General features: G+C 31.9%; 1 protein-coding gene across 2 annotated transcripts in view; it reads right to left on the bottom strand.

Annotated features, from left to right (window-relative positions):
- Nucleotides 1-13,551, bottom strand: part of LOC126736268 (orexin/Hypocretin receptor type 1) — a 426,431-nt gene that overhangs the window by 214,689 nt on the left and 198,191 nt on the right. For both annotated transcript variants that reach the window (XM_050440546.1, XM_050440547.1), the window contains exon 2: nucleotides 9,498-9,677. In XM_050440546.1, coding sequence (XP_050296503.1) covers nucleotides 9,498-9,677 — 180 coding nt within the window. The remainder of the gene's footprint in view (nucleotides 1-9,497; nucleotides 9,678-13,551) is intronic.

Genomic DNA, 13,551 nt, shown 5'->3' with positions numbered 1-13,551 from the left:
TTATCCAAATTTCATGTTGACGAATTTGTTTTTTTGTTATATTGTGATAAGTCAGTTCTTCTTGCTAATCGGTAAGTATGGCCAAATCATATTTTTAAATATTGGTTTACTTTTACTGCCTTGTTGAAGGATTTTCCCTACTACGTGTCGCTCTCTATAATTTATTGGCGCAAATATCTGATTATCTCTTTCGTAGTCCCTAGTTCTTTTTCCATCTTAGTTTTTCCTACAATATTAAAAAAATAAGTTAATTCACTTATACTATACGTATTTATGGCTTTAAAAATAAGTTTTTGCTACTAGGATTCGTTTTTAAAAGGTGCTGATTCTTCGGATATACTTGCTTGTTACGTTAAAACCTATAAATTGATTATCTACTTTAAAGTTTGTATTGTTTCTAAATATTTTGAGCTTCCTTTGATGTGCATTGAATTCACGATCTGCTAGTTCTGCATCTGAAAATTACCTGGTTGCAATGTAACTCGGGATATGTAAACGGTGTTAACTTATCTTAACGCTGCGACATTCATTTAATCCGAAAGTCATTCCTGTGTCGCCAGGAAACTGTTTCATGAATTTTAGCTTTTGCTCCAATTAGTTTTGGGTAGCTGCTAACAGCTTAAAATTATTTATATAAAGTAAGCAAAGTAAATACACCTTTAGAATTAGTTCGCATTAAAACTTTGCATTTCTCTACTGAAAAGCCTTTCTTTTAATTCTAATCAAAGGCATGTTACTTATAGCTTTATCACAAATAATAATCAAATTAAACCATGAGTGTGCTAGTCGTGACTGACTTGACAAATGCTCCAATTTTCTCCTAAATTTAATTTTTTACACCCAACAGAGGGTTGGAAGAGAAATTAGTAATTATTTTATGTCACCATGCGTCGCTATAGAAAATTTTTTTTACTTACTTTTAAAATGTTTATTTTTGATAAAAGTCCAGAGAATTTTGGCTTAGATTAAAATATTTTTATTTGTATTGTAAAAGAAAAATTATTCAAAGTTTCTCGCTTATCTGACAGAAATAAAATCGTTAAAGTACACTAGTATTGTACATACATTATTGTTAAAATTAAACGAAACAATCTAAATTAATTTGCAAGATTGTGACCTTTATTGATAAGTATGATCTCTTATAAGTAATCATTTGCCAAACCCTCAGCTTTCATTTTACGTTAAACATTTCTTGTTCTATTCTAAAACATATTGATTTACTTATTCAATGAGTGACCTCGCCAAAATATCATACATTCTAATTTAATAACCTTATTTAATTTATCATCAAAATGCATCAGGGCTATATCTACTAAACAAGTTATTTACTTCTATTTATCCAAATCGTATGTCCTTTGCTTTCTGGATACAGGTTGGGAAATTGGGAGATTACGTATGGTTCAAGATATTGTCAACATCTTTTCCTCTTATCGAATAACAACAATAATAATATGCAATGTTGAATTTTAAAGCGCTATTATTTTTTTCTCAACTTATTATGGCTGTTTATACACTTTCTGGAAGAGTTTAAATTATTTATTAATTTTATTGAGACAATGCCGCAATACATTGTAGGAAGTTGTTTTCAAAATTCGATTCATTGCAAAAAAAAAATTAACGTCGTTTTAAATTTGGAACATCATTTTGCCTTTATGATTGACATAAATGCCACGCTAACGGGCGAAAATCTTCTATCGATTAGGTTCAAGGAAAGAAACTGAGCATGAAACAAAAAACATAAGTGTCAATATTCCGAAATTCAGGAGATATTTCTTGAAGACCAGTGGTGAAGAATGGAATTTTGTGAAACCATGATAAAAAAAGCAAAGGAAAATAAAAATATTATTTTCCGTTACATGGACAGCACAATACTTCCGTTGTTTGATACTGGTTACGTTGTTTGATGGTCTCCGGAAAATAAGCAGAGACGTTTCCAAATCCGTACTTAGTATCACTACTTGAATGCATGTGTTATTTTGTATTCTTACTTTGGTTGCCAGATGATTCTTATCTGGTGTCTTATTGATAAATTACTAGGAAAGTTGTATAAATATACTTATATCATATATATGTATAAGTATATTTATATCATGTATTCCAAAAATAAATTTGCATTTTGTGTTTTTCTCCAGTCCATGAAGTTTTAATTATTACAAAATAATATAACAGAATTGCTGAAGGACCATACCTTTAGCACGCTGGATTGGCACATGCAGGTCAATCAGATGGCCCCTGTGGTTACCGGATTTAAGTGTTTTAGACTTTTTTGTATGGTAATACATACAAAATAAAATTTATGTAAATCGGCAGAATAATATAGATAAAGTCCGAGCCTCAATCGAAGAAGCATTCAGAAACTTACAAATGCCCATACCCAACCCAACCCTTTATAATAAAATTTTAAATGCCATAAAGCGAATTGAAACTGTATGTGCTTTATGTATAAGATAAAATGTCAATGTTATAATTACAGTTTTTAATATTAAATCTGTACCGATATATTTTTTTTCAATATTTTTATGTTTATGTTAAGTTTATGTTAAAAAGTAATATTTTGAGTGTATGTTTAAAATGTTGTTAAATAAATAGGTTTAAATCACATGACATTTTAAAAAAGTAATAATTAAATGCATGTGTGAAATAATTCATGGCCTACTAATAAAAAACAAATATAAATATGGATTTTTCTGATTTTTAAAATTTATTAAGGATTTGGTTATGATACATAAATGTATTAAAAAAAAAATTCAAAAATTTGACGTTAAAATATACAGGGTATCCCATTTAAAAAACACCAAGTTTGTGCTCAATCTGAAAAACAGTGCTCCAAAAATTTTTTTTAAATACGCCACTGACTTAAATATAAAAACATCTATTATAAGCAGTTTTAATTTTTTTTCTATTTTATACAGGGCCTGAGAAATAATAACATCTCCAAAAGTAAACATTGTCATTTTCTCCCTGTACTTCAGGAACAAAAGTAGTTGGAATATTTCTGTTTGTGGCTTTAAAAGTTTTAGAAAAGTGATACAGGGTCACGAAAACCGCAAAGCTATATCTTAAAAAATTACAGAGATACCCTGCAATCTCATCCAAAATCAGACACAGTATACACCACCTCCTTAATTTTGGTGACCACATGAAACGGACCTTCCCAATCCTTCTGGAGCTTTGGTGACTTGCCCTTCGTCCTCCGTGGACTATATAATCATACTCTGTCCCCAAGATTAGAACCGATAGAATTCACCTTTATGTCATAGCGTGATTTCATTTTGTTACTTTCTTAATGAATTTTATCCCGTGCCTCTTCATGGACCATTTGTAAATGGTGTTTTAGATGGTCGACGTACTCCTTAAGGGTTTTAACCTTGTCGGGTCTATTAATAATAATGTCCAGAGGTAAACGAAGTTCATCATCAAATACAACTTTTGTCGGGCTTTTTCAGTAGAGTTGTATATAGAAGAACGATATGCCAATAGGAATGATTGTATACTGATATCCCAGTTGGTTTGCTTAAAGTTTACCACAATTCTCAAATAGGTTTCCAATGTGCGATTAAATCTTTCAACCATTCCATCAGACTGAGGATGTAGGGGAGTTGTGCGGGTCTTATTGATTCCCAGTAACTGGCATACTTGTTGGAATATTCGTGACTCAAAGTTCCTTCCTGGGTCTGAATGTATCTCTCTGGGGACTTGGACAAATCCAGTTCTGGAACAGCACTTCAGCTACTGTCGTTGCTTCTTGCTTTGGAATCGGATAAACCTTAGGCCAGTTACTACTTTAGTAACTGGCCTAAGGTTTACATCCATAGCAACAAGAGCATATCGATTTCTGGAGCTACTAGTAAGAAAAGATCCTATGGCAAATCGTTCAAAGGGTGCACCAACCAGATACTGCATAATTTTTCCTCTGGTCCGGGTTCTCAAGCTCTTGCTTGATGAGCACTGCTCATACTGTCGGCACCAGCGTTCAACAACTTCATGATTGTTCAGCCAGTAAAACCGTTTTTTTCCACTTTTGCCAAGGTCTTCCTCCCAAATATCCTACTAAGTACTAATTCCAAAATATCCTCCACTAACACCGCCATGGACAGCTTCAAGAACTTCTGGAATCCCCTTTCGAGGAAGGACTGTCAGATATGTCTTTTCTTTTCCATCTGCGCTCTCCCAGACTCTTTTTAACAATCCATCTTGTATAACCAACGAATTCCGTTGAGACCAATAAGCTTTTAGTTCTGGAGATTTGTCACAAATATCTTTCCATTCTGGTTTTGAAATTTCTCGAGACTTCAGTTCGTAAATAAGACCAAATACTGGGTCATCACACTGATCGTTGATTAAACTAGCTGCGTCCCATTCTTCAGGATTCTTAAGGCCAATACGATTACAATACAATATGAGTAAATATCCCTGGATGTTGTTTTGATTCCTTTTTAAGGCAATGATGACATGTTTCCATGCACGGTCTTCTCGATAAAGCACCAGCCTTTTGGTAATATTCGCCTTTCCTATGTTCTATTGCAGAGTGATACTCTTGTGATCATCGAAACTACTTTGCTATTTGTCCTTCAGGGTTTTTGAATCGAAACAGTCATTTTAGGGAGGCATGGTTAGTCCTAAGGATGAATCGTTGAGCATACAAATATTCATGAAAATGTTCAATAGCTTTTACTGTTTCCAATAGCTCTCGCCTAGTGATACAATAGTTTTCTTCCTGGTTTTGATAGCGTTTTACTGAAATAAGCTATCACTTGCTAGCCATTTTCATATTTTTGTGATAGGACGGCTCCAATTACAACATTGCTTGCATCTGTATCCAAAATAAAAGTTTTCCCAGGTATCGGGTGTATTAAAATTGGAGATGTACACAGTGCTCTTTTTAGCCCTCGAAATTCTTCTTCACAGTCTGCTGACCAACTAAATACAATTTTGTTCTGCGTGAGCTTAAGTAGAGGTTTTGTAAGGTTAGCGAATTTTCTTACAAATCTGTCGTAGGTAAAAAGGCCCAGAAAGCTTCTTAACTGGTGTTTGTAAGTGGGTCGTGGCCAATTTTTGATTGCTTTCATTTTATCTGGATCAGTCTTGACACGTTTTTCTGATGTTACATCCGTATTTAAATATCGTATATGTATTTAAATATATATTTTAATATTGAACTTCTTAGCTTGTTCTTGCTTCTTCCTCTTGAAATCATTTTTCAGGTCATCTTTTATGGTCTTAATGAGGTCTTCATTTTATTTCTTTAGGTGGGATTTAATTACACGAGAATCACATTCATAAGCCAGCATAATTTTTTTGTTACTGGTGTGGTGTGTTATGAACTTTATTATTAGTTTTATTATTACAGTTATTTTTTATATATTATGATTTAAACATTCTGTACATTTTTTGACAAATATTTTAAATATTAGAATTTTTTATTGTGCAAAAAATAAATAAAAATATACCGGGACCACCCTGAAAGTATGACCAAACCTGACCGATACCTGACCTTCATTTTTCTTTATTTTGGTATTCTCAAGTTTCATGTAGGCTGCCTGAATGGTCGCTGGTTCAATTGTGGCTAATTTAATCCCAAATTAGCGCATCCACCTTCGATATATTGGTGGTTCTGGTTACTATTAAGTTTTTCCTTAGACAAATGCTCCAAACTCTCAAATCTTATTTTTTCCCCATGAAGGACCAATAAAACACTTTTTCACTTAAAATGCTTACTAATTATATATATATTTAAGGAAATAACGGAGATCGAGAGTCAACCGATTTCAGTCAGAATAAAAATAAGAACGAGAGACGTAACCAATATTATGAACGGCGAAGAGCAACTGACTTCTATTTTACCCCTCTTAATAGCCAAAAATAAATCCCAGACACTTATAATGATTATATAGTGGTTTCCAAGATGTATAATAAATTATGTTTTTGTTGGGGTTAAAGTTGGCCTATAAGAAATTGTCTTAGTGGTCGGTTATTAGCCGGCTTTTAAATTGGAAATCCAAACACTGCCATAAGTTTGTTTTTTATGACCATGTATTTCAGATATAAAAGACAATAAACTCAAAGTTTAAATGGTTTTTTCAACTTTATTTTCGTTTATATATATCTCTCTTACCCAACGAAATGCAGTGTATAAGGCTAAAATTGTACTCTAAGTTTAATATAAATTAAATAAAGCTAAAATAGCTAAAATTGTACCCTAAGTTTAATATAAATTAGTTCATTTTGTTCCCTAATTTATGAGATAATCTAGGTACAATTAATAAATTTTAGAGCTGGCAAAGTTGTTCAAATATAATATGTCTTCCTTTACTATCTTCACCTCTAGTGAAAAGACAAAGTGAGTCCCTTTATTTGTTAATATTGTTAGATTATTTCAACATACATGAACATTTTACTAAGATGGAATAATTACATATAGTTAGAAAAACAAAACTTACTTACTTATGTATTGTCTTATATTTTAAATGAAATTAAAATCTTTGTGTGTGTTTTATTCGTGTGTCTATTTAGTGTTAATTTTTTCGATGTCTTTTTGTTCTGAAGTTCCTATTATATAGCGTGACAATTTAAAAACTTAGAATGACTAAATTTGAGAAACCAAACAATTTTTATAATGGGGATAGAAAACAAAATAATGTAATAGCTAATTTCTTTTTACTTACCTCTTTACCCTCAGTTACCATAATAGATATTCTTAAACAGTAATGCTCTGCTTGCTATAATACGTTGTCAGGAAGCTATCAAAAATTGCTTTTTACTGAGGCTACTTTTATTGTAGTAGTTTCTTCTTTATGAACTAAATCATTACATAACTAAATTATTTTATTATTGTATTACTAAAAAATGTATTTTTCATTATTAATTTAAGAAAATTTTAATTCTTTGTTATTTATATCGTTGGCTTGAAGCTCTTAAATATTTTACGTACGCCTATCTTATTTTTGTTTGTTCTTACACGAAACATTAAAAAAAAAATTTTTGTTCAGGCATAAAGGAAAATAATGTGGGTAATAGTGATAGTAGAAGATAGTAAGGTTTGATTTTTGAAAAGTAGTTTTGTATCCGTATTGTTATCTTAAAAGGCGAAACGTTACTGCTATTAGAGTTTTAACGGTTGATTTTAATTTTAGACCTTTTGCATAAGATTGCATTTATCTGCAACAATACAGTACAGCTGAACGTGTACAAATTATTTTCATATATCGAAAGGTCAAAGAAGTGTTTGTTAAGAACGGCTGAAGTACTTAACCAAAGGCATTCCCAACTAGTGGCAACATTTTAACAGTCTGGTACTGTCGTAAATAAAAAAATAAATGAACCACGTTACGGGATAAAGCAACGCAAGGGTCGAGCAGCTACAGAAACCAGGTTATCTCCCGAATGTAAGAAAAGTACTTAAATCACATACATCTCATCATTTCATCCCTGTAAAATGCAAATCCTTCAAGCACTTAAAGAGATTAATCTTAAAGAAGCATTGATTAGGTTCTGCAATTTAATTGCGTTAACATAGATCTGTTGCCAGTAAGCGTTTGGTAGCCAGCGATAATTTATTCTAATTTTAAGGTCACGTGAGTTGTGACGTTGTAGCAATTGTTCCAATTTTATTAAAGTTGAAACTGATTGATTATTCTGTTTAAGGATAGGTCACCTTCAAAGGTTATTGCTGCAAATCTTTTTTTGTTAACACTTATAGCGAATATATGGTTATGTGAAGCATATCCCAAGAACTCATACTCCTATTCCTTCTTATGAATCTTTAGCCTTTCTACTAATTGCTCTTGCAAATTATGAGTTATGAGGCAATGCTGTCCATACGAGTCCATACGAACCCGAAGTATAGGATAGAAGAGACTATACTTGTTAATTTAGCTGCCAAAATCAGGACAAAAGAAACCTAATTGCAGACATCTTTAGAGTAATTTTAGGTCATTTTTATTAGAATAAATTAAACTTTTATTTAGCATTCCTCCGATCTTATGTTATTTTCTTGATATATTTACTTATTCTCCTAATTGTTTGAAATTATTATATTATTTTAAATTAGAATTATCGAATCTGTTATCAACATGTTAGTTGGGTCTAATACGAATATATTCATAAGAAAGCTATTTATTATTTCTTAATATTTTAAATTAACTTAAATATACCTTTCATCTTATACATAATAACTCCATTATGTAAAAAAGACAATAAAAAGAGCATTTTAAACATATAGCATAAGGATAACTTTTTTTAGGCAGGTGCTACTTTGAGGATGCCCACCTAACATTTATTTATTGCCATATGATATTTAACAGATTTCATGCAAACACATTTGAACATACATAAAGAACCTTCAATTATAACCTTAATTAACTTCTGTTAGTAATCTATTCACCTCCACCTAACCTTACGTCCAACTAAAAATTCCATAAATTTCTTGCCTTCTCTACTTATTACAGGACGACAAACATTTTACATTTCTGTAGTGTCGTCCTATGGTTGGAAACTTTAGTGTGACACTTCAGTTACGAGATAGTTTTACCAGTAACCGAAACTCTTTATTTTATTCTCCACACATATTTTGCTAACGATGTTCATCTTCGGGAGGAGATTAAAACTGAATGTCAGTTTTTTACCTGTCTTAAAACTGTCTCGTAATTTCTATAGTATGTCATCTTAAATATCGACCTGGAAACTGTTTTTTTCTCTCTAAGCTTATTTATATTTCTGTGCAGTAAAAAATGTATATTAAATAAATTTTAAATTAAATAAATCTTTTTTTGTTCTAAGCAGTATACATTTTCGGATAGATTTTAAGGATCGAAATGTGGGAATGATATTAATTTCTAAAGCAACTTAAAAAAATCCATTTTAAACTTTTTCATTTATGCTTTTTGTAAATGATATTGCTGCAAAAGTTGATTTACTAAACTGTAAACACTGCATAAGCAAAGTTAGTTTTCACCAAAATTTAATAATAGTATAAATTTTATTTTTACTATTATTAAATTACTATTAAATATTAAATTACTATTATAAAATTTTTTTTAAAGTTAGTCGAAAACCATACAGCTTTAAATCTAAAACGTCACCTACCTTGATCTTCTAAATTCTAAATTTAAGTAAATTTTTAAAGGTTTTTAGAACTTGTTTTACAAATGTATAATAGGCTTTTTTCAAATGAAAGAATAGAGCCTTGTACGAAAGTTCGTTTCGCACAGCCAGTAATTAAAGTCAGTTTCCCTGATGCACCCAACAATGGGCGGTGATGCCAAAGTGTGATTTTATTAAAAACTCAATAGAGAAAAAGATATAGTTGCTTATACAAATCTTTAAGAAAATTTAATAAATTATTTCGCCATATCAATAAGGCTCTTGGAATTATGTAAGTTTTGTAATTTTCACCTGTATTAATTATTCTTTACAGGATATTTTTAGTAATCCGCAAGAACATTTAAAAAAAATATAAGTATTTATAAATTTATTATTATTTAAATTTAGAAACTTACCCCTAAATCAAAATGTGTTATATAAATCGGATATGGAAGTACCAAACAAAGGGATGTCAACCATGTTCCAAAAGCACACACAAAAGCAGGTAAGCGGGGCTCAGTAGGGTTTCTTAGATATCTACATCTGTCCCAGGCTAAGAAGACGTAGGTGAGCATTGTAACGTGGAAGGGTATATCCTAAAATAATTAAAAACATAGTTAAAGTATAATAATGTATTGTCTATTATAATACTAATTAAAAAAACAACATGCATTCGACAATAACCATAGAATAGACTGGAATGCTTCCTTAATTTTAGCAAAGGAATTAATTTCAAAATTACGTAAACTAAAGGAAAGTGCATTTATAATGTTAAACGAAGATAAATGCTTAGCTCCTTGTTCGGTTGAGTTTAATAAAACATGAATTCCTTTGCTTAAAAGAGAGGTAGATCAGGGTATTCTCAAAATTATTTAATGATTTAAAATATTTCATATTCATATATTTTCTTGATATTCATTATTATTAATTTACATTTAATTTTAAAGAAGTAACCTTTGAATCAATCAATCGGTCAATCAATCGCTTTATTATCAACAAATTTTACATTATGTAGACAAAGCTGATAACTAAAGTAAACATAAAAACAAACAAAACACACAAAAATAAAATAAAACTAGTAAAACAAATATACAAACTTATACAAATCAATAATTGTATGTGGTTAAAAGTATGAATAAATAAATAACACACAATTAAAAATTAAAATAAATCCAATTGCATAAAATTACAATGTCAAAAAAAGAAAAAAAAGGGAAACCTAAGAAAGCAAAAAAGTATATATATAAAAATATACAAATGTGTTCATTAAAAAAGTATAAAAGAAAAGTAAGATATAGATATAGCTACATAAAACAGTACATATAACAACAATAAATCAGTCTGTGTGTGTGAAGTTAAAATTAAGTATTAAAAAAATCATTTACCGAGTAAAAGGTTCTCTCCAGTAGGAATGATTTTAATGCCTTACGGAAAGTAGGAAAAGATGTGATGGACTTGATGTTTAATGGCAAATGATTGTGCATTTTTTTTGCTTTGTACAATATAGAGTTTTTTACCAATTCTGAATGTGGAGTAGGCAGATATAAATCATACTCCGCGTTTCTGAGAGGATAATTATGGAATGGCCTATCTGAATGTGATGAAACGTGCTTGCGAACTAGACAAACGGACTCATATATAAGTAGTGACGGCAAAGTTAGGATATTACATTTTTTAAATTAATCCTGGCAATGAGCTCTATAATTAGGTCTAAGTGTATAACGCAAAGCTCTCTTTTGAAGTCTGAAAATTTTGTCAAATTGAGTGACACTAGACACACCCTAAAAAGGAAGGGCGTAACGAAGGTGTGATTCAAAGAGAGAAAATACACTGTTATAGAGGTTGAGAGGCTAAGCTCCTAGGAAATTGATCTCAGCGCAAAACAAGCGGAGCTTAATTTTCTTGTTAAAGGGTTAATGTGCATGTCCCATTTTAACGACTTGTCAACAGTAAGCCCCAAAAATTTCACTGAGTCGGCTTCGTCAATGGTTGCGTTATCCAGTACAAAAGATTGCAAATTATTTTTATAGGACAAAAATTTAGTTTTGGAGATGTTAAGGCAGAGAAGATTAGAGTCGCACCATGCTTTGATAGAAGTTAAGTCACTTGATATGATTTTATGAAGTTCGGCAATATCCGGATTACTCCAGGTAAAACTAGTATCATCCGCGAATAGGCAGGTTCTTCCCTTAATATTCAGACTAGCAATATCATTGATAAATATGAGAAACAAAATAGGGCCAAGCACTGAACCTTGAGGCACTCCACATTCTATTGGGTTACAAGAAGACATCGTAGCATCAATCCTCACAAACTGACTCCTGTTATTGAGATATGACTTTAACCATTTAAGGAGCATACCTCTAAACCCGTAGTGTTGCAACTTTTTTATTAAGATATCATGGTTTACGCAATCAAAAGCTTTAGAAAAATCACAGAAAATTGTTGCCGTAGGATGTTGGCTGTTTAAGCTACAGTATACAATATTAAAAAGGGAAAACATAGCATCATTTGTGCATTTGTTATTTAAAAATCCAAATTGTTGAGGAGTGAGTATTTTAAATTTCAGTAGAAATGATAGGAGCCTTTTTTTCACTAATCTTTCAATAATTTTAGAGAGTGTGGGAAGAAGAGCAATTGGGCGATAGTTGGAAGACTGATCTTTATCTCCTCCTTTATGTAGAGGGATTAATATTAAGAAGGCATTAAGGCAGTTGGAAAAAGCTGCTTTTTTAAAGACAGGTTGATTAAATTTGTAAGATGGTTTAATGTACACTCTGGCAGATTTAGAAACATGTTCAATGTGAGTCCATCGGTTCCAGAAGAGCTCTTATTTTTGATTTCCCTAATCATACTGCGAAGCTCAGTCAGGTAATACTATTGGCGTAAAGAAAAAACTGTGTAAATTCTCATCTGCACTAGATAAGTGGATCGTGGGTAGGAGCAGCTATGGTACTCACTAGATTCTTCGCTACATTTACAAAATAATTGTTGAGGTTCTCAGGAGAGGTAGAGATAGTATTGAACTTAGAAGGTTTATTTCTCAGATTATTAACAATCGACCATGATTCTTTAGCGACATTAGCAGACTTTGCCAGTCTCCTGTTATAGTAAATATCTTTTGCCGCTTTTAGAGTCCTTTGATAAATTTTCTTATATAGTCTTACATAGTCATGAAAGAAAGCGCTGTCCAAGAATTTTCCAAGATTGAATAATGAACGCATGTTCTTAGCAGATGTACGTAAGTCTTGGGTAGACCAAGGTTTATGTTTTTTCAGTTTGAGAGGCCTTAAAAGAAAGATTTGTGAGACAGATTAGATAGCGTTTTTATAAATCTAGAGAATTCTGAATCAACATCAGAAGAGTGGACATTCCAGTCAGTAGTTAGACACAGGTGCTTAAAATTTAGAAAATTTCGTTCTGAGAAAATACGGCCTAATTTGCGGGGAACATTTTTAGTTTTTGATATTATGGAAAACTTTGTTAACACTGCTTCATGATCTGAAAAGCCTGAGTTTAGGACAGTACAGTCAACGAAATCCGGATCAAAGGAAGATACGACATAGTCTATTGTACTTGTACGAGCTGATTTTAGTTATTCTGGTTGGTGATTTAATGTGCATGATTAAGCCAAAAGAATCGAAAATGGACCGAAGAGATTCCTGAGCCACACACACACTGGAAAAAATAAATATTTAGGTCGCTACATAAAATGATTTTGCTGTTTAAAGGCAGAGACTTAAGCAAGCTTAGTAATTTTTGAAAGAATATATTTACATCAGCGTCAGGTGTTCTATATATACAGTTTTTCAGTTATGAAATTATCGAACTTGGTTACTACTAAAAAGTCTGATTATGATAAATTGATTTTAGACATTATCGAAGTACCTCCATAAGATACATTTGTTCTATTAAATCTGGCCACTGTAGAGTAATTGTTAATAAGAACGGGCTCATCGATATTTAACCAATGTTCAGATATGGCAACGATATCAGGAAAATGAAGATCTTCTAACAAAAGAAATAGATCGTCAGTTTTGTGTCTTAGATACTGAATATTCAGAGAGATACTAAGCTTGCCATTGTCCAGTATTTTAGAGGGTACTTGATGGTCTTCTTGCGTCAAACTACCTAAAAATTTTTCTTAGTGGGAGACCCACTAGAATAGTAATTGCTCTGGCTTTCTCTAATCCTTTGGAGGCGTAGCAATTTCTCTGATGAGAAAAAGGATCCAAAGGCTGACAGATCTGCTTCTACTTCAGCTGGACCAATACCAAAGGCGTCATGGTATCGAAAGTAGAGCCTCCGCAAGGCGTCCACGTCACCAGGAAGTCCCTCTGAGGCAAGTGCCAATCGGATGCTGGTATTGGTGTGCAGTGGCGTAACAACGGTAAAATTTGCTGTGTTCCAAAAAAATCGTACGAGGCCCCCTACACTAACGGAGGCCCCCTCCGCCCCCTGTTTTGTCGG

The sequence above is a fragment of the Anthonomus grandis genome, chromosome 5 (genome assembly GCF_022605725.1).
Source record: "Anthonomus grandis grandis chromosome 5, icAntGran1.3, whole genome shotgun sequence".
In the NCBI taxonomy this organism is placed as follows: Eukaryota; Metazoa; Arthropoda; class Insecta; order Coleoptera; family Curculionidae; genus Anthonomus; species Anthonomus grandis.
Note: the sequence above shows the minus strand (reverse complement) of the source record. Positions and strands in the feature narration are given on the sequence as shown.